The sequence below is a fragment of the Eubalaena glacialis genome, chromosome 6, assembly GCF_028564815.1.
Source record: "Eubalaena glacialis isolate mEubGla1 chromosome 6, mEubGla1.1.hap2.+ XY, whole genome shotgun sequence".
NCBI classification, from domain to species: Eukaryota; Metazoa; Chordata; class Mammalia; order Artiodactyla; family Balaenidae; genus Eubalaena; species Eubalaena glacialis.
Window position 1 is genome coordinate 126,410,896 of NC_083721.1, and position 22,361 is coordinate 126,433,256.

The following is a 22,361-nucleotide window of genomic DNA, read 5'->3' on the forward strand; positions in this document are numbered from 1 at the left end:
TTTATGTTTTTATTTCAAGTCTGTGTAAATCCCTTTTCACACACACACACACACACGCACACGCACGCACAGAACCAAATCCTTTTCTCAGTGCCATACTTAGACAGGCAAGAGTGGAACATCTCAGCCTGTTATGTAATACAGTTAGAAATGAATAGTAAAAACAGTATTTAAATGGTACGTAGCCACATGGAAATTTGAAATGTCTTTTCTTAAGTAGCATAGGGCCAAGGAAAACATTTGAAACACAATTTAATAGTGTCCAGAAAATAAAGAAAATGACTATAATTCTGTAAAAATCAGTAGTTATATGAAAATGATGAATGCTTATTAATATGCAAATAAAGAGAAGCATTTTAAATTTCCAAGCCAAAAATGATAAAGGTATGCAAATCATAAAAGGTAGATTGATAAACTAAATCTCTTTTAAACATATCTATCTATCTATTATCCACCCATCCATCTGTCCATCCAATATGCTATAGGATAGATAAATATCTATATAATTTTGTGAGCTCTTTGATAATAGATTGCATGTATCTTACTTCTTTCCCTGTAGTATTTCACTATGTATTTCCTAAGAACAAGAATATTCTCTCACATAGCTAAAGTATGGTTATTAACTTCAGAAAATTTAACAGTGGGTACAATACTTTCATCAAATTTATAATCTATATTCCAATTTTGTCAGATGTCCCAATCCTGTCCTTCATGGCAGTTTTTTTCTAATACAGGATCCAGTTCAGGATTGCTTATTGTATAATTTCCTTTAATCTAGAACAGTTTCATCAACTTTTCTGTTTCTCATGCCATTGACATTTTTGAAGAATATAAGTCAGTTATTTTATAGAATGTCCCTCAATTTGGGTGTTTCATGTCTAGATCCAGGTTATATAGTTTGGACTGAAATTATACATAAGTGATAATGTGTCTTTCTCAGAATACATACCTGGAGATGCAAAGTGCCTCTTACTCCTGTTTTGGTTCTGTCAGTTTTGTTCAAGTGCATAAGATATTTTCTGATTTCTCCATTGTATAATTACCATTTTTTTGTAATAAATAATGTGTGGCGAGATACTTTGAGATTAGCTAGATACCCCTTTTCTCACCAAACTTCCCCCATCCCCTAAATTTAGCTTTCATTGATGATTCCTACCTGGATCAATCTTCACTCTGATGGTTGCAAAATGGTACTTTCTAACTCCATTTTTCCCTCTGTTTATTAGTTAACATTCTGTTATATAAGGAAGAGCTTTCCCTTCTCCTCTGTTAATTTATTATTGGTATAAACTCATGGTTTCTTATTTTATTCAGCAGGTTATAATTTTTACAGTTCTTATTTGTTTATTTTTCTTCATGCTCAAATAGCCCCAGATTTGGCCAGTGAAAACTGGCTTCTATGTCTTTGAAGTGTCTATCTGTATTATTTTTGAGCACTTTCTTAATTTCTGGCACAAGATGGTTTTAAGCTCATCTTGTGTTTTTTGTATCCCTGCCCTGGAATTAGCCACTTTTCCAATGAGCCCTGCCTCCTTTTAGTGGGAAATGGTATTTAAAAACAATGAGGCCCTTCCCTGGTGTGCAGTGGTTGAGAATCTGCCTGCTGATGCAGGGGACACGGGTTTAAGCCCTGGTCCGGAAAAGATCCCACATGCCGCAGAGCAACTAAGCCCATGCGCCGCAACTATTGAGCCTGCGCTCTAGAGCCCGCGAGCCACAACTACTGAGCCCGCGTGCCACAACTACTGAAGCCCGCGCACCTAGAGCCCAAACTCTGCAACAAGAGAAGCCACCGCAATGAGAAGCCCGTGCACCGCAACGAAGAGTAGCCCCCGCTCACTGCAACTAGAGAAAGCCCACACTCAGCAACTAAGACCCAACAACGAAGACCCAATGCAGCCAAAAATAAATACATAAATAAATAAATTTATTAAAAAAATAAAAACAATGACTGGGGGAATTCCCTGGCGGTCCAGTGGTTAGGACTCCGTACTTTCACTGCCGACGGCTCGGGTTCAATCCCTGGCTGGGGAACTAAGATCCCACAAGCTATGTGGTGCAGCCAATAAATAAATGTACAATTTGATAAATTTTAAAAAATTAAAAATTAAAAAACATATAAGAACAATGACTACAGTGCCTTTGTAGCAGAGCTGGAAATGTGTGTGTGTGTGTGAGAAGGGTCCCTGTTCTATATTTTTGTCTCCCTTTTTTCCACGTCGAGAACCCTGGCTCCCAACAACATTAATATTATGTACTTATTTGCTCGATCTTAAAATATACACCAAAGAGTTTGAGTTACTAGACCCATACCACTCCAACAAACAATGTTCAAGGGTTTTTTTTTCTTTATATTAAGGGTATATGGTCCAAGCATGCTATTCAAATTACCTGGATTAATTCTTTTTCTTCTCCCTTCGGTGAGTTTATTAATTTGAAAAGAACTGGGTTCATTTGTTTCTGTTACCATTCATTTTTAGTTTTTTTCCCTCTGCATCCTTTTTAAAAACATCTTTTTAATGTGGAATTTTAACATGATTTCCAAGTCAAATTCATAAAAGAAGGAGCAGTTGACTTCCTCTCCTCTCCCTTCACCCTGTCTTCCTACCTCTTGTAGATAATCACTACATTTGTTTTTGGTTTATCCTTCCTATTTGTTTTTGCAAACACATGAAGATACAATGTTTTTTCTCTCTCATTCGGGTAGAATGAAAAAACATTCAAAAAACAAAAAAACAGGATCATTTCCCCACTCTCTGTCCTGTGGAGACCCCTGACTCCCACTCCTCAGACCAAAAAGAGGGGACTTCTTCAGAAGCTCTTCATATTTGTACCTGGTGTACAGACCCAAGTTTCAGGTTTCAGGCTGTCCCTGATTCCAGGACAGGAGATATCAGAGAAAATAAAAAACAGGAAACTCACTGCTGGTTTGGTGGTACTCAGAGTTCCTTGGTTGGACCGCTAGCTTATTCTTTTGAGTCCTCAGATAGCTTTTTTGTGTATTCCATTCAGGATTCTTAGTTGCATTCACTGGGAGGGACAGAGTGAAGTCTGCCTACTCCACAGGACTTTCCATTAATCAGCTCATTTGTGAGCATTTTAGGTAGAAGATTATTTAGAGAAATTCTTCAAGCAAGGACAGAACAACCAGTAAAGAATGTGGACAAACTAGATTTTTTTCCCCCTGTTTCTTTGTCTGCTTCCAAAAACTTTCCTCAAACCAGCCATCTAGTATGTTTTCCACATCTTGGTTGAAAAATTTAGACATTTGGACATGATTTCTTCAAAGTATAGATTTTAAGAGCAGTGTTTTCTTCTTAATATATTAGTTTTTGAAGTGCTGTCTATTTTGATGTGTTATCGGACATTTTGAACAAATGAATGTAACTTATGGATCTGATAACTGTCATTTTGAGTAAAATTTGTAATAATTATTGAGCGATCCTCATTAACCATAGTTTTATCATAGGTGTTCCTTAAACGTCTTGTCTTTAATCAATTCTTCATTATAAGAATAACAAAACATATAAGAAAATAAAACCAACTTCAGTATTACTGTATAAGGCCAGCAATATTTATTATGACCAATTCCTGATCTTTTGCATCTGATCTATGCTGTCAGTCTCACATGCTTATTCAGGAGTCACATTACAAACAAGGGTACCCAAATGGCCAGTGAAAAGGATTTCAACTTCATTAGTCAACAGAGAAATACAAAATCAAGCTATTGTGCAATACCACCAAACAGTGAAAATGAAAACCATAGACAGTATCAATTGTTAACAAGAATATGGGATAACTGGAACTCTCATATGCCTGGCAAGAGCCTTAAATTGGTAAAACCACTTTGGAAAACGATTCGGCAATATCTGCTAAAGCTAGTCCTAAATGTGAAGATCCTAGGACCAGCAATTCCATCCCTTGGTATATAACAAACAGAAATATATGCATATATACATATGCTTACCAAAAAGAAGGTACATGAGTGTTCAAAGTGGCCTATTTATATTAGCCCAAAACTGGAAACTACCCATATGCATATCAGCTGTAGAATAGTTGAATGGATTGTGTATGGTGAGAATGGAATACTATACAGGCATGAGAATGAATGAAGTACAACTACTTGTAACAAAAGGAATCTCACAGACATGATGTTGAACAAAAGAAGTTGGTATCTTGACCTAGGTGTTGGTTTCCTGGGTGTATTCACACTGTGAAAATTCATCCAGCTGTACACTTAGCATTTGTGCATCTTCCTATATGTATACTTCAATAAAAAAGTATACTAAATAAATTAGATCTTGATTTTTTGTTTGTTTTATAAAGATTGACTTTTAGTGTATCTGTGTGTTACTGGCCCTTTACTGAACTCCTTAGATGGAATAGTTTTTCAGTTGACTCTCTTGGTTGTTATAGGTAGATGATCTTTTCATCAGAAAACTAGAATGGGTGTAATCTTTAGGAGAATAAAGTTTTTAATGCCAAAAAACACATAGAATTGATTCTTAAACAGCCCAATTATCTTTAAAGGAAAAAAGTAAGGCCTGCTACATCCAGAGCCCATCTAAGAGGGTCTTCTGTCTCCCTTGTCATTTCCATGGGCCATAAACCTCTGCAGTGGGAGAACCCAGATAGCACTAGAGCAGATTGCCTTTGTGTTGACCCTTTTAAGTGAGCGACCTCTCGCATTATATTCGTAATAAATGCTGATGCAGGTGAATACTAGTCATATAACATAATTCTGTTTGTCCCTCCCCAACCCCTTCGTTTTGTTTTAGGGTTTTGTTGTTGTTTGTTTGTTTGTTTTTGTTTTTGCAGATCTGTTCACAGATGCTGCTGAAACTGAAAAAATGGCCAAAAGTTTGGAAGATTCTGAAGGAGTTTATTTTGTTCCATCTTTTAGTGGATTGCAGGTATTTTTTTTTTAAGTTAATGGCAATTACAAACATTTCCCTCTTCATACTCACACCTAATATTATCTATCTGAAAATGTGGGCACTGAACAGAACTGAGGTGAAAGGTACTTTCTAGGGCTGAGAAGTTGTGTTTTGACCTAGCATGAATTCCACGAGAGGGCAGGGCAAATTCTGCTGGCTTCTGCTCGGAACTCCATCTCTGTGAAAACTAAAAGTTGGCAGGTTTATTATAGAACTTTTACATTAGACCCATGGTTACTTTATCATGACCAAAAATAGCCATTTCCCAGTGGGGGAAAATAGATCAGCATTCTTTAGTTAGAGGAGGTGTACCATTGAGAATTAGAAAAATAATGTTAAGGTATATATTATACCTTATTTTTTTCAGTTGTTTATAAGTTTCATTAATTTTTTTTTTTTTTTTTTTTGGCTGCATCGGGTCTTTGTTGCTGCGTGCAGGCTTTCTCTAGTTGCGGCAAGCGGGGACTACGCTTTGTTGTGGTGCACGGGCTTCGCATTGCCGTGGCTTCTCTTGTTGCGGATCATGGGCTCTAGGCGCGTGGGCTTCAGTAGTTGCAGCACGCAGGCTCAGTGGTTGCGGCACGTGGGCTCAGTAGTTGTGGTGTGTGGGCTCTAGGGTGTGCGGGCTTCAGTAACTGTGACGCATGGGCTCAGTAGTTGTGACTTGCGGGCTGTAGAGCGCAGGCTCAGTAGTTGTGATGCACGGGGTTAGTTGCTCTGCGGCATGTGCGATCTTCCCAGACCAGGGATCAAACCCGTGTCCCCTGCATTGGCAGGTGGATTCTTAACCACTGTGCCATCAGGCAAGTCCCTAACGTTTTAAAAAAAATCAGAATTTCTTTTGGTTAACTGTTATGATGTGGGATGTTGGTTACCCTGCCTAACTAAAAAGTGAACTCAGTAAAATACTTGATTTTGTAATATTTAACTTCATATTTAATTGAAAGCTCTGTTGATACTACCTTTAATTTTAGCATAGTGTTACAAAGACTTTTAAAAACTGTTTTCAAGTATATTATTATAAACAAAATTCCTTTTTGGGGGAATAATTAGTCCTTTAATACTCCTCTAAATATTTTTTTCTTTCAAAAAATAAAAATTTCCCTTTCTTCTAGTCCATCCATACTCAAGAAATCAGTTACAAAAAATCCAAAATTTAAAAGTTTGGATAATATAATGTAGAACCTGGTGAAAAGGAGTTAGATCAGGGTGGTTTTAAATCCCTAAAAATACCATATTTCCAAACTAGATTTTTAAATGAGCATTATTTTAATATCTGTAATAATTTCCTTCTATATACTTTATCATAAAGGGCTAAAAGTTTATAAACTGCATAAAGAGATTGCATTGCATCCTCTTCAGGGTGATGTAAGGCACCTAAATAGCATCCATGATAGGACAGGTAATGAAGAATATTTGTCTGATTGAGGTTTAAGGAGGAAGGTTGGATGAATAGTTGTCATCAGCAAAGGGAGGGTTTAATTAGGTTACTGTGGATTCTTCCCTTTTTGAAAAATGTGCTGGGGGACCTAGTTGTGACTCTATCTTGGCAACTCTAACTTCTCCACCAGTTCATATGCCTGTAAAAATAATGTAAACTATGTGATTAAAAAAACCAAAGTATTGCTAAAGTCCAAAAGATTAGACAATACTATCACAGATGTGATTTTAATTTCATGTTGCTAACAAAATGTCCCTGTCCTGCCGTGATTGCAACCTGGCAATATGTTGAAGTGGATGGGGTGGGGTAGGACCGCAGGCTAGTTATTTCCTGATGTAAAATGAAACTCTTAATTGGAAACCGAAAGTTAATTCAAACAACAATAGTGTGTTGATACTAAGCTGTTCAGAAAATAGTGGGGAGATCACCTGTAAGTTGCCAACGTCAACAACTAGAGAAAATGCGGGCTAGGAGAATGGAAGGAAGGAAGGGTCAAGTATCTGTGATACTGCCTTTAATTTTAGAATATTGTTACAGCTGCGGGTAATGGGGGGCAGGATATTGAAGGCTCCTAATAGCCTCAGGGTCATCAGCTGAGAAAGGGGCGTTGGAGGAACTTCGAGGACAGGGGGAACTTGTGGGGCAGCCACTTTAGGGAATGGGCTGGAGCATAGAGCTGTACACAGAGTGGCGTCAATTGGTGCGGCCATTGTGGCTTTGTCTAGGTTTGGGGAGGGGCATGCTAGAGCAGAGCATCCCTCACAGGTATCGGAGGCAAGAATCAGTGGTCATCTACCTGACGTTAAAGTTACTGTGATGTTGGTCATACATAGTAGGATGGGCAGGACCGTGAGCCAAGTGCCAGTCTTCAGTGGATGAGGAGTCATGCTCCAGTGAAGGTTCTTGGGTCTGCAAGGAACAGGCTTGCTTGAGCACCTCCCTCTCTTCCCCTGCCCACCCAAGAGGAGCTGGCTGTCCACACACTCCTGAGCACCAGGATTGGGAAGGAGTTGGCAACTGACTTAGCAGTTCTCAGTGTTCTTCTCTGTGGTTTCTGCCTCTCTGTGGCTCTGCTTTCCCCTTCTCCTTACCAGCTTTGCTCTGTACCCTTTCTTCCTCATAGCTTCTGTTTAATTGTCATTCTTTTCCTTATGCTTTCTGCCTTTTCACCATTTGGATATAAACACAACCTTTTGCCATCTTGCGCATCCTTTTCGCGTCAGTTCCCTCTGAAGTGCTTCCTCGTTCAGATTCCAGGGGAAGGAATCTGATTGGGCCATCTTGTCTTTTCAAGCCTCGGGCAGACTTGTGCTCACCCCCTGCAGTTGTGGTGGCAGCAGTAGGACTAGGGCATGCAACATGGCCGCTTTAGACAAGGATTCAAGCAGTTTGCTGAGAACCCCTCCCCCTGTAATTCCCCCTCTAGTTCTGTGAGTGACTGGGACATCTGAGCCATGGAAAGGTAAAGGGATATAAAGCACGACATTGATGCGGACCTAAGCAAACATGGGGGAGGCGACGTGTCTGCTGACAGCAGATGCATGGTGGCTGACGGTGGTCATGGGAGGCTAGAACAGTCCTTCTGGTCCTTGTGTATGGAAGCCTGTGGACCTGCCACTGCATAGCTGCAGCTGAAGCCATTTGCCCAGCACAGAGCCAGGCTCGTTATAGCAACCAACCACAAAATCAGTGGAAGGCACGTCTCAGAGTTGTTTAAGGGTTAGAGGAGTTTATTTACAACAGAAGGAAAAGTTGAAAAGGCATAGTAAAAGAGTTATGAAGAAAGTGAGTAATAGTGGGAAGGCTTTGAGTAAGAAATGACAATTAAAAATTACAGTGGCAGCTAACCTGTGAATACTCGCTATGTCTCAGGCACTGTCCTAAATTCATTACATGCGTCGTCTCATTTAATCCTCAGTCACTCAACAAGGTAGAAGATAACTCTTATCATCCCATTCTGAAGCTGAGGAAGCTGAGGTTTGGAGCTGTTCTATCACTTGGGCGGTGGCACACAGCTAGTGAGTGACAGAGCTGGCTTTAGGACTCCAGAGTCCAGGTTCTTAACCGCTCTGCTGTTTCCTGGGAGAGCATAAAATATTCTGACAACAGGAATACATAACTGGAGCCAGAGGAACTTACGTTTAGGGTCTAGATTGACAAGGACAAGAGGCATGGCGGCCTTAACCATTGTGCAAGTCCGCAGCAGATTAGGCTGCGGTTCCAGTGGGGACACGGGCCTGCAGGTGGTCTGTGCCCCGGGCAGGAGTGTGCTGCTTTTGCTTAGAGAGCCACACACAACTTTGCTGCGTCCTGCTGTTCTGGAAAGCTCCCTTGACGGGCCTGGCAGTGATAGATTGGAGGTGTGGCTGGAGGCTGTCTGCCCTGGCAAGATGTGACCAGGCCCTTAAAAGTACCGTGCCAGTGTTTTTCCTACTTTATCATCCCAAAGAGAGACTCAGTTGGACTAACAAATGCAGGGACACTGTAACCTATTAAGAAATTTTTAGGTTTCTATGGAATTTATAACCCCTTAAGTTGGCCTATTACTAACGGTAAATTTTGGTCATACCTATTTGTACAAAAGTGATTTCAGGCCAATTATACCAGGATTTTATGTGATATATTGGAAGAAGTAACTTTTACGCAGAAAAAAACCATAGCAAGGGAATTCCCTGGCAGTCCAATGGTTAGGACTCGGCTCTTTCACTGCCGGGGCCCAGGTTCCATCCTTGGTCGGGACCTGAGATCTTGCAAGGCACGCGGCACAGCCAAAAAAGACACAAAAAACCCATCACATACTACTAGGGACTAATTGAACTGGCTGAGTCTGGCCCATCTTTGTCATACAGTATTATATCACTTGGTATATAGACCAGCTTTACTATATAACTTAGCTTTTACTGAGTGAATCACCAAAAGATGTTTTAATAAATTTGAAAAATTATCAAGATAAGATCACAAGGAGGAAAATCATGGCTATGATAAAGCTAAGATGTAATGTAGAATTTCTTCATTTAAGGCATTAGGAAAAGTATTATTTGTTCATGGATTCAACAAATGCGTATTGATCCCCTGTGTGGGGCTAGGTGCAGTGCTAGTCCCTGGATTCTTTACTGTTGTTGCCTAATATCATAAATGACCCAGCCTAGGACTTCTCTGGTGGCGCAGTGGTTAAGAATCCGCCTGCCAGTGCAGGGGACACAAGTTCTATCCCTGGCCGGGGAAGATCCCACATGCCGCGGAGCAACTAAGCCCGGGCGCTACAACTACTGAGCCTGCGCTCTACAGCCCGCGAGCCACAACTACTGAAGCCCGCGTGCCACAACTACTGAAGCCCGCACACCTAGAGCCCGTGCTCTGCAACAAGAGAAACCACTGCAATGAGAAGCCCATGTACCATGAGGAAGAGTAGCCCCCGCTCGCCGCAACTAGAGAAAGTCCGTGCGCAGCAAAGAAGACCCAATGCAGCCAAAAATAAATAAATAAAATATATAAATTAAAAGAAAAAACACTATTTAAGCTAAGAAATAGAGTTTACTTTGTAAGTCTGACAAAATATTGGGTGTAAGTTATGACACTGGAAAACATTTTTTTGCGTTGTAGTTTTTTTATCTTAAGTCTAACTTAATATCCTCAAAAAACCACTCTACATAGTAAACAATTTCAGTGTAAACACTTTACAGTTGGAGAAAAGGGGAAATACTGGCATTGCTTTTCATTTTCCTCATATATCAAGCTAAGCATTTCATAATCTGTTACTCTGGGCTTCAGTCCCTTTTCTTGGTACAGGTGCAAACAGAAGATCCAGCCCATAAGTCTAATGTCTGTGACTCGTCCTTGCTTAAGTCCTATCAAAAGGTTATTTGAATAGTTAGCATCATTTTGGGGCTATCATTTATGTTAAAACTATTTATCTCTAAATGAGCATTCTTTTTTTTCTAACATGGCTATGTTTTTACTGTATAATATACCTTCAAGTCTATAGATATAATTTTGAGCAGTAATAATATATTCTTACTCTCTTTTACTTCAGGCTCCATTAAATGACCCCTGTGCATGTGCCTCTTTTATGGGTTTGAAGTCTTCCACCAATAAATACCACCTTGTACGAGCAATATTGGAGTCAATAGCCTTCAGGTACCAGAACCTGCCCGAAACTCCCCCCTCCCCATACAGTATTGCTATTTCCTTTTATTAATTTCTACTAAACTAAATTTTAAAATTTCTTAATTTTAACTGTTTATACCTTTAGTTTAATTCATACTGTATATGATATAATCTATTCTTATTACTAATTTTTTTGCATCTCTTTTTTTTCACATTTAATAGTACCAGTACCACTTAGATGTGATATCTGAAAATTGAATGATTTTTAAAATATCCAATTTATTAAGCATAAATGATTCAAAATTTGGACTTTCAAAAGCTTTTATTTCCTTATTCATGAAGGAGAATTCTAACTAGTAATGCTTCTGTTATACTCAAAGATTGACTCATTATGTATATTTCCTTTGGTCTTTTTGTTACGGGACAGGTGTAGCTCATTAAAATTAAGAACGCAGCTGTCATGCATGGAACAAATGGAACATTTGTAATGTTTAAAGTAACATTTTCTCTGATTACAAAATCATTATTTTTATATTTGATTTCTATTAGATGCTATTTATGGTGTGTCATCCATACCTATTAAATGGATGCTTGCTTTAAATTTTTATTTGCAGGAATGGTAATAGATTAAATTTAGTTCTGAAATAAAAATTACGTTCTTTTGCATCACAGTGCAAAACAGAAGGCCCTGAACCTCTTGTTTACTTGACCATCTGTTATTGACGTCCAGTTAGCCTAATATATTTCTTTAATGTTTTCTTTTGCATATTTTATAAATATCATGTAAATAAAACCACAGTTATTATTCTAGATTGGAAAAAAACAGAGAATTATTATGATATGAACTGCCTCTAAATAGTTTCCTTGTTTTTTTAACTAGAAACAAACAGTTATATGAGGTAATGCAGAAAGAGATCCACATTCCTGTAAGAAAAATCCGGTAGGTAAGCTTTGTCTCTAATAGATTTAATTAGAAATTAGAAGTTAAGTGGTAGCTGCTGTTGGCATTTTCATGATTATGATTATTCAGGATTTCAAAAAGAACTTATGCTTACCTTCTTTGCAACAAAATTCTTGGTCATAGGAATTTGGAGAGGAAGGAAAGCTAATTTTGGATTTAAGGAGAATATAACCCAATATGGAATCTGAGAGGATCTTAGCACCCATATGTGTATTATACGAATCTTTAAACTTTAAAAATAAAATCAAGGATCTAAAAAAAAATGTGTGGCTTTTTAAAAAAAGAATTAATAATGTATTTATGCTTTTGTTACAGTAATTTATCTCCAATATCTTCCTCCCCACAGAGCAGACGGAGGAGTTTGTAAGAACAGTTTTGTCATGCAGATGACTTCAGACCTGATTAACGAGACCATAGACAGACCCGTCCACGTTGATATGTCCTGCGTAGGTGCAGCTTCTCTAGCTGGCCTTGCTGTTGGTATGTGTGGGTTTTATAACGACGAGAGCTGTCTTGCAAAACCATTTCTTACAGATAGCATTTCTCCTCCCAAATCACAAAATTATAGATAGAGAGGGTCTGGAAAGCCTTGGTGTCCATTAGACTCCATACACATATGCACATCACTCACAAAATACTCTCGTGATCTCTTCTGTGGGTGGGTCTGGTTGCACCTCTTCCATCCTTGGTGCTCTCCATCAGTCAGAAGTATGAGGCCAGGAAAGCTAATTCTCAACTGCTCCGGTCTTTAGCAAGGGAATGTCTCTGGGTAAACTTTCTGATTAGATAAGCTTGTCTTTGGCATTAGAAACCACTCCACTCTTTCATTTAGTGAACATTTGTTGAGCACCTGCTACATGACAGTCACTGCTGGGAATAATAGAGTTTAAATGATATAGTCCCTGCTATGGGAGTCTCCAGTGGGAGCAGTCAAGCAAGTCAACCCATTATTATTCTTGTGTGATAAGCCCAGCGAACAGCCACAGTATCAAGCAATTGGTGTAGGCTTTCCCAGAGGCGACAATGTATAGTTCAATTTTGAAGGGGTTAGCAGACAACCAGGTGAGGAGAGAATAGAGGTGAGTGGTCCAGTAGAGAAGGCAGCTCGTGCAAAGGTACTGGCCCATTATGGTGCTGATAGGATGAGAGCAAGAGGGGAGGCTGGAGAGGTACATAGAGGTCCAGTCATGGTGGCCTCTTCATAAAGAGGAGTTTGGACTTGATCTTGAATGCACTGGAGAGCCACTGAACAATTTTAAGCAGAAGGGCATGGTTAGATCTACATTTGAACAAATCACTTTGGCAATTAGTGTTTTCACTAATTAGTTGGGAGGAGTAAAGAACAGACATGGGGAGGCCAATTAGAAGGCTCTTTAGGAGCAGGATGATGCTTGGGACACTGGGAGTGTTTTCCTGTGTTCCTATATGGAAGGGAGGAGTGTTTGTACAAAACAGGATATCTTACACTTAAAAGTTTAGGCTATTATTTAGCAATTAAAGTTATGGACCCAAAAAGCATCAAATCTTGGTAAGTTCACCTTATACTTTATTCTACTAAAAATCTGTTAACTTTGAATAAAATTGAAACAATCACTTTCATTTGTTCATTGATTGGTGTTTGATTAATTCAAGTTGAAGAAAATAACTTCCCCTTAAATAGTCATTCCCGTTTACAAATTTAAGTTCCTTTGTATATTTCAACTCTTAAGTATAATATAGCTGATGTTATTTTTAGTAATTTCACATGACTAATCGAGCAAACTTAGAACTATAACAAGGAAATTTCTCCAGTACTTAAACAACTCTTGAAAAATGAATAAATTAAGCTTATCATTACAGTAAGCCAAATGCTCATAAGCATTCCAATATTGTTTATAAAGTTAATCAAATTGATCTACACTTATCACCTTATAAAGCTAAATATGTCAAATTCTCTTGAACATTTAATACACTTTAAATAACAAACACATGCAAGTTATTCTTACACATAACATAGTGGCTTGAGTTGTATCTACTTCACTTTATCTGTATTTAATTTCAAAACTTTTCAATACAAAGATACTTCAGTAACTACAGGGAGCCGTTTTACCTTCTCAGAAAATCTGAACTTTCTGGTTGGATTACTTCTCTCTCAGAAATATGAGACATGAAGGCTACGCAAATTCCCTGTATTTTCAAAATTCACCCAGAAACTGGGTCTGTTCAATACACATTTAATAAAGTGACTTTTAAGAGTATGTATGCCGTTAAGTGTAAATAATAAATTCTGGAAATAAGAATTTTAAGAACATAGTTATTTTCATGACTAGATTTATCTAATTGTAGTATACTAATAAAAATTATTCTTAGCCTTTTAATAACTTCCATAAAATAATTAATATCTTTAAATATAGACAGTCTAAAACACTGACTTTGTAAATAGAATGTGACCTGATGGAAAATTTTAGAAGAAAGAATTTTATGTGTCAGCTTTATTGGTAAGAGAAAAATGTACTTCTTGAAGACTTGTCAACTATGTTAATACTTCAGAGTAAGTGAGATGTACCAAGTTTATTAACAAGGGATTGCTACCGTTTCAGACTACGTACGATCGTAGTTATAATATGTTTTCTTGCTGCTTTTTATTATAAATCACATGATCCTCTTTGTAAAGAACAATATATGCCAGAACTACAAGATTATCTTGATGGGGGCTTCCCTGGTGGCGCAGTGGTTGGGAATCCGCCTGCCAATGCAGGGGACACGGGTTCGTGCCCCGGTCCGGGAAGATCCCACATGCCGCGGAGCGGCTAGGCCCGTGAGCCACAACTACTGAGCCTGCGCATCTGGAGCCGGTGCTCCGCAACGGGAGAGGCCACGACAGTGAGAGGCCCGCGCACCGCGATGAAGAGTGGCCCCTGCTTGCCGCAACTGGAGAAAGCCCTTGCACAGAAACGAAGACCCAACACAGACAAAAATAAATAAATAAATTTATTAAAAAAAAAAAAAAGATTATCTTGAACTGGAATTTAAAAGCCTTGTATGAAATGCAATAGTTTGAAAAAGAACTATTTTTATAGTTCTTAAAGAACTATAAAATATAAGAACTATAGTTCTTAAAGAACTATTATATTAATCCCCAACTTTGAATTTTATGCATATCCTGAGGAGTTGCCTCTTACCTCAAGATATATGACAAAAATCTTAACTTGGGGAATTCCCTGGCGGTCCAGTGGTTAGGACTCTGTGCTTTCACTGCTGTGGGCCCAGGTTCGTTCCCTGGTCGGGGAACTAATATACTGCACAAGTCGCAGAGTGTCACCAAAAAAAAAGAAAAACCTTAATTTATCATTGTTTTGCTTTGTTTTTTTAAAATAAATTTATTTATTTATTTATTGTCTGTGTTGGGTCTTCGTTGCTGCACGTGGGCCTTCTCTAGTTGCGGTGAGCGGGGGCTACACGTCGTAGCGGTGTGCGGGCTTCTCATTGCAGTGGCTTCTCTTGTGGAGCGTGGGCTCTAGGCGCACACGCTTCACTAGTTGTGGCACTTGGGCTCAGTAGTTGTGGCACACAGGCTTAGTTGCTCCACGACATGTGGGATCTTCCTGGACCAGAGCTCGAACCCGTGTCCCCTGCATTGGCAGGCGGACTCTTAACCACTGCGCCACCAGGGAATCCCTATCGTTTTTTAAATTGTATAAAAAGAAAGTATACTATTTCTTACTTGGGTTGTTTTTTTTTTTTTCTTAAGAGCTAGTCATGAAATTAAATGATGGCAGGATGTGGTTGCTCTAGAAATGATTTGGTGCTCTTCCACACAGAAATAAAGCTGCTAGTTAGAAACCAAAAGATTTTTAAATCCTGATGTATTTATTCCCAGGGATAGTCAATCTAACCAAGCTCAAAGCAACAAAATATTTTGAATTGTGTTTTAAAGTAATAACTGTTCACCTGTGCACCAGTTCACATAGGTTTGTGGATAAACTTTATGGACTCATTATTTGCCTTCAAACTTGAGAGTAAATTTTTTCATCTATAGGGTTTTGGACTGACAAGGAGGAACTAAAGAAACTGAGGCAAAGTGAAATAGTTTTCAAGCCACAGAAGCAATGGCAAGAATATGAAAAGAATATGGGAAACTGGGTCAAAGCAGTGAAACGCTCCATGAATTGGTATAACAAGACATAGCACTAACGGAATGACTGAAACCACGCGTGGCTGGTTGTGTGATGTGCAGATGAGACAAAGCTCAGGGACAACAATACGACCACGACTGAGAGGAGAAGAGTGGAGCTGAGCTCTGCAACCCGAGAGAAAAAGCACTGCTTTTTTGAAAACAAAACAAAACCCCTCATTGAAAAAATTCTAAACCTTGGTAAGATTGTAAGGCAACAATACCTCAGAACTTTTAAATCTTCTGTTTTGTAGCAAATTCCGAAGGACGTTAGCCATTTCCAACCATGTTTTGACAGTCACGGGTCCTCCTCCTGTTTGTACTGGGCGAATATGAACATAATGGTTTACTACCTGAGTAAATAGTTCCGGGTCAAGCACCGTTCGTGTTTTGTTCCAAAATGATGTGAAAAGTGTTCCCTTAATTCTTTAAAATGAAGTGGGCTATTTGAAGTCCATATAGCTAAAAAGAAAGAATAACCAAGAAAATGTGGAATTTTGAAACATTAATATTTTCTATTTAAAGCCATAATTGTTCAGTGTTGTATCCAAATATGAGCTCAATATGTCTCTCTTAGATAGGCTCATTTGGTAGTCAATTCTTTCCTTTATTGGGTTTAAAGACACTGCCTTAATTTTTCCTTGTTTAACCAAAATCTGAGCTTTCTTTATATATTGAAAAACACTGAAAAAAATCATTTTAGTTAATAAAACCAAAAAGGGTGTTGATTCATAAAGAATAGGAGAATACTTTCCTTCTCAGATAGGATTTCTTTCAAAAATTTCTGGGTAAAGTATAAAATCTCATTTTTTACAAAATACAGGTAGTATATATAAATCTTGCCTTTCTTCTCTCTTCTCTATCCTTACTTGTTGAGATGCTGGTGTAAAAGTCTTTTCTTTTTATTAAGTGCATAGTTGACAGAGCTTAATTTGAAGAAAGTGCCCTAATTTATTGGTGACTTAAGAACTGCCTTCATTGGGGTATTTTGCTTGTCCAGTTATCTTTCTTATTTTTGTCCAATCTACTCATCTCTCTGAGATTTGTGCAGTGAGGTAGCTGACAGAGGGGATGGGAGTGTAGTCATGCTAGTGACTGCCCCTCAGCCACTGAGCCAGAGATCCACAGAGAGGAACAGCGAGAGTCCTACATTTTCAAACTCACTTGATAGAAACAAGGTAGAGTAAGGTAAGAGGTAAGAGTTGCGAGTAGCTTCAGGCCAGATGTAAAATTGTCCTAAGGCAAGTTGACCACCTTCCAACATGTTCTCATGTTATTTGCCCCTCCCTGTCTGTGGGCTAGGTTCCTTTTAGATTTGCAGCAATAATGTATTTATTTCCCTCTTGGTCAGGCTTTATCATATCACATAAAGTCCTACTGTTATAGAGCTCACTGTTAAATAATAATGTAATTAAAGAAATGACTGTTTTAGGGAAGTTTGCTGTTACTGTCATGTATGTCCATTTCAGAGACAGGTAATAGATATTAGACTTGGAAATATTTTTGTTAAGTCAAGGTGTTTTGTTTACTGTAGTAAGTCAGATCCCCTTATGTAGATAATATCTTACTCTTCTTTTCATTCTTTCTGTTATTCGCATCCTTTTTTACAAAGCTTAGTGGCAATTAAAAGCTTTCTTATCAAAGTCATATGAAAGGCACTCTGTTTTACTATTTCTTATAGAGTCTGCTTCTCAGTGGGTATGATGTACATAGGAAATAATTGTCTTTTTGTATTAGGATATACTGAATTGTGATATTATTAATACCTAAACATTTGTTAGTTCATTCATTTTCCACATTGTTCTTTCTCATCATAAAACCACAAAATACAGGAGAAATATCTTTTAGATAATGTGGAAAAATAACTTTGAATATCTTTTTACTGGAATTGAGCATCTCCTCAAAAATCAGTGGCTAATTTTTTCTTCCATTAGTTTAGAAGTTAATCTTCTATTTTTAATATGTCTGGCCTTTTTTTTAGTAACACAGTTTACTAAATCTTTTGTCAGATTTGACCTGAATCAGAAACATGACCACATTTGCTTTTGTGGTTGTAGAAAGTGTTGATTATCAGAATCAATTGAGCAAAAAATTGTCCTCTCAAGTTTATTTTTCATATGTGTGCTAATAATTGAAGTTAAAAAAATTTCTATGCTAATATTTCTCAGCATGTTTTATTTCCTCACTATGGGTCTATCAGATAATTTTAGGAGATCTGTAGCTATCTTATCATGAGGAGAATCTTCCTGTACAATCCTTCCTAAAGTGGTACTAAATGCTTTTATACTATAGACTTACTGATTTTTAAATTTTTTTATATCCAACCATGACATGGTTTCTCAACCTCAGCATCATTGACATTTGAGGACAGATAATTCTTTGTTTTGGGGTGCTATGTATTATAGGATGTTTACCAGATCCCTGACCTTTACCCACTAGCATCCATCTACTTAATGATGGCAAAATGTCTCCGAACATTGCTAAATGTCCCCTGGGAGACAAAATCACCCCCCAGTTGAGAACCAGTGATGTAGACTGTTGGAAGAAAATTGAAGACTCAGTGAATGTAGAGTGTCTATCGTACTCCTTTTCTCTCTGCTTCATTTTTACCTTAAGAAATGGTTGTTAGCAAAAAGAAGTAGTAGAATCTTAAATAGCGTTTCTACTTTGCTGGTTAATGAGGTGGGGAAAAAATGTCATGTTGTAATTGTCTTCTGCTGTTTTTATCCACCTACCCTCACCCCCATGTCTGCATTCTCTGTGGTCTTAATGAGTGAGTTTATGACTTCAGTATGGGATTAATGTAGTCTCCAGATCATCTTTGATTTGATCTGCCTTTTTGTTTCCTTTTCATCTCTGAACAAAAGAGATGATTACTCTTTTATCTGCCTCTGCCCGAGCCTCCACCAAACTAGAAGTTCCCTGAAAGCAGAAAACATGTCTGCTTCCACAGAACTTAACTCTGTGCCTTCATATTTGTGGGATGAATTTTTACTTTGTGTTTGTAAGTGCAACTTTTTTTGCATATGCATTTTGTCCTTGATGTTACATATGTTTATTGATAGGGAGCAGCTTCTATTTGTTACAGTAAACTATGTTTTGTTGGATTAAGAAGGACTACTTTGTTATGAGAACTAGAATCCTCATACTGTTTATTTTTAAATTCTTTGTTTATATATTTGCATATCTATTTGTGTAGAGATACACATATTAACTTTCGAAGGTACAACTGAAGCCTTTCTATTCACAGGTTTTGTGTATTTGACTGCAGATGACTAACAGATTGAATCTTAGGAATGGCCAAACACTCATGTTAGAGGGAAGAAACTTCAGAAATACCCCCTTTTGCAAGGCACTTATACTGAGGACCAGTCTTTAATTAAAAAAATAATCTAGCCCAGGAGTTTGGCAGTAATTTTAAAATTCTTTGAGGTGAGACATAGCTGGACCCTGGGGCTCCTCAACTTTAACTGATTCTAATCATCCCAGAGATAGCCTAGAAGGCTTTAATCTATCCCAGAGGATTCTGAATCCCTTTGGGAAATTTATATCATGTTTCTCAATTAAAATTAAAAGCCCAAAACACACCCTGGATCTGTCTGGTCCCAGAGTCCTCATCTTGCATACTCAAATCCAGGTCATCTGGTTCAAACCAGCCTAAAGGAGTAACTCCAAAGAAGTCAAATAGGCCATCAAGAATCACATTGTTTTTTAAATTTTGGATCCTCATAGCTGTAAATATTTTGGCACCAGCATCTATTGTGAGTCACTGGTTATTTTGTCACCATATTCCCATGGGACCTTTGCCCCTAGAGGGATGCAGGAATGATCATGGGAATGGGAATGATAGAGGCAGGAACCTGCAGAATCAGATGTTTCTGAAATTCTCTGTTATTCTATTTCCATTGTCTTTCCCCCCACTTTACATTACATTTGGTTTATTAAAATAAAATGGATGTGTCTGTATAGATATCTATATTGTGTAGAAAATAAATGATAAGGTTTCCAATTTAAATGAGCCATATCTTTACAAGAAACTGCCAAACTGTTTTCCAGAATAGCTGTACCATTTTACATTCCCACCAGCAATGTATGAGTGATCCACTTTCTCTACGTTCTCACCAGCATTTGATGTTGTCACCATTTTTTACTTCAGTCCACTGTGATGAGTGTGTGGTTTTCTCATTGTGGATTGAATTTGCATTTCCCTAATTAATAATGATGTTGAACATCTTTTCATGTGCTCTTTTGCGATCTGTTTATCCTCTAGTGAAATGTCTGTCCATATCTTTTGTCCATTTGCTAATTGGGTTGTTTGCTAAAGGAGCCATATCCTTAAAGGAATATCCTTTTTAAAAACTTAAAAAAAAAAATCAGTCCAGTGACTTAAGAAGTCATTAAGTAGCATTTTCAAATCCTTCTGGGCAAAATGTATATAGCATTTGAACATGACTTTGTAATGTACTGAACAGAAGACCTCTTGTATTTCTTGCATACTTATTATGTAGTATGGTGTTAACACTGTATAATAGCAAAAAAGTTTCAAAGATACCTTTACTTAGAATGTTAAGTAAAGTGTACAAATACATGTTTTGTACATAGGTATCATAATCCTAAAAATATTTTTTATTTAAAATAAGCTGATTTGTGTAAATATTTCAGAATGACTTTGTGGAAAATTAATTCAAAATTTTCCTATTTGTGCAAGACAGTTAATACAGATTCCAATTTGTATGCATCAGTAAATTTATAATTTTATTTCTCTGATGTTCTTTATGAATTTCATAGTTTTATTAAATGGTCATTGAGAACATCATAAATCATTGTTAAAATCTGTAGATAAAATCAAGGATGTAGAATAAAAGGAATCCTTTTTCATGTGTATGGGAATTTTCCTGTTACCTTTTTGTCTACTTTAACTTTTGGATTTATTTTTAAATTTTACCTGGAAATTCTTATTTAATACCATTTCCTGTTTCAGTTTCTGCACACTAAGAACGTCACAGAGAAATAAGCATATGTTAACTTCAGTTGTGACTCAAGATAAGTTTTGGCTTGTGTTTCCCTTTTAACTGGAAGAAGAAAAAAATGAGGCTTAATATGGTTAGAGAAGAAAGGTTTTCTGTAACCGTGCCTCTAGATCCTGTTTAGGCTTATTCTATATTCTGCATTCTTGCACAGAGGAAATTACTAGAGATGAGAGTTAATTCTTTGTAGTGGAAAAAAGATGATACAATCTATTGTGAAAATATACTGTATATATAAATGTTTAGAAAAATTTTAAATAACTGGAGGAAACATACTTTCAAACGCTAATGTGACGGAATTAACCTAGCAGCTGTTAAAATCCATTATGAAAATTATCATTAAAATTATTTGGGAAATTATAACAAAACAGTGAGTGATCTGTACATATTGTGTATTAAAGCCATTTTTTTTTAGTGTTTCTCTGTTCATTGCTTCACATCCGCACACATAAATAGCGACATCCCGATGATGGCAGAGGATTCAGTCAGACAATCTGGATTCCATTCCCTGACCGAAGGGGAGCCCATGGTTCATTCTATAGTAGGAATTTTGAAGGATGATAAACATTCAATTATTTGAAGAAAGGAAGGGGTATGGTTTTGATTTTATTGTAGTTCAAAGTCATATTAGTCTAATGAGGAGGACAAGGAAGGGGCAGATATGTGGAGCTGACTTTTCTGAAATGTATGTGACTATAAATTGTATTAAATATTATAAAATTATTTTTAGGGAATTCGCTTGCGGGCCAGTGGTTAGGACTCCGTGCTTTCACTGCCAAGGGCCCGGGTTCAATCCCTGGTCGGGGAACTAAGATCCCACAAGCCGTGCAGCGCGGCCAAAAATATACATATATATATCTGTGTGTATATATGTATATATACGTATATCTACATATATGTGTATATATATGTATATCTACATATATGTGTATATATATGTATATATACGTATATATGTGTATATATATATATGTAAAGAATCTGGCTATGTAAAAGAAATTGTAGGAAAAAAATAAATGAGGGTGATAGGGATAAATAGTGGATTCTTTACTATTTAGAAACAACCCATTAGGATGTGGAGATTGTAAGGCAAATACCTTAGATTTGCTAAATTACCCCTCCCCCTTCCCCACCACTTGGGCAAGGTTATTAGCCACCAGATCCCAGGGAATTCTCATATTCTTTAACCCAGCCCACAGGGTTGTCCTGTCTCTCCCAGAAGGTCCTGTCTCTGTCAGCATCCTAGTTTCATCACCAAACTCTGTCAAGAACTGAGAAGAATTTGAAGTTTTTCTGTACTTGGAAGCTGATGAGTTAGCCTCCCACAGCTCCATGGATACTGGCAGCAGATATGAGACTCCTGGGTCAGAGACTAAAGACTTTATTACTCATGACATAGCAAACATCATAATCTTCATATTTGCATTGGTTTCCTTTGCCTCTTAACTCCTGTGTGGATTGTTCGGGTTGATGCTGTGCACACAGTGGGTTTGCAGTACAGCTGAGCAATCTCGAGCTTAGGAAACTTGAGTCTTTTGTAATGGGCTGCAAGTAAGTGTGCCCAATGCTTGCGCCAGAGGAAATAATTGTTATTATATTGGACACGAAACAAAACTGCCCTCTACTCTGGAGGGAGACACTATCTCTATTTTACAACAGAGGCCTCAGTACCTCTGCTTACCAGACAAGCAGAAACAAGAAAGCCGTGTAGAATTGCCTGCCAACAATAAATTCA

General features: G+C 37.7%; 1 protein-coding gene across 1 annotated transcript in view; it reads left to right on the forward strand.

The window, feature by feature from the left end:
• The window catches only part of GK5 (glycerol kinase 5), a 75,613-nt gene extending 59,545 nt beyond the window's left edge, over positions 1-16,068 (forward strand). The window contains exons 12-16 of the mRNA XM_061193604.1: positions 4,819-4,913; positions 10,412-10,515; positions 11,366-11,425; positions 11,793-11,926; positions 15,465-16,068. Coding sequence (XP_061049587.1) covers positions 4,819-4,913; positions 10,412-10,515; positions 11,366-11,425; positions 11,793-11,926; positions 15,465-15,613 — 542 coding nt within the window. The 3' untranslated portion in view covers positions 15,614-16,068. The remainder of the gene's footprint in view (positions 1-4,818; positions 4,914-10,411; positions 10,516-11,365; positions 11,426-11,792; positions 11,927-15,464) is intronic.
• The last annotated feature ends 6,293 nt before the right edge of the window (positions 16,069-22,361 follow it).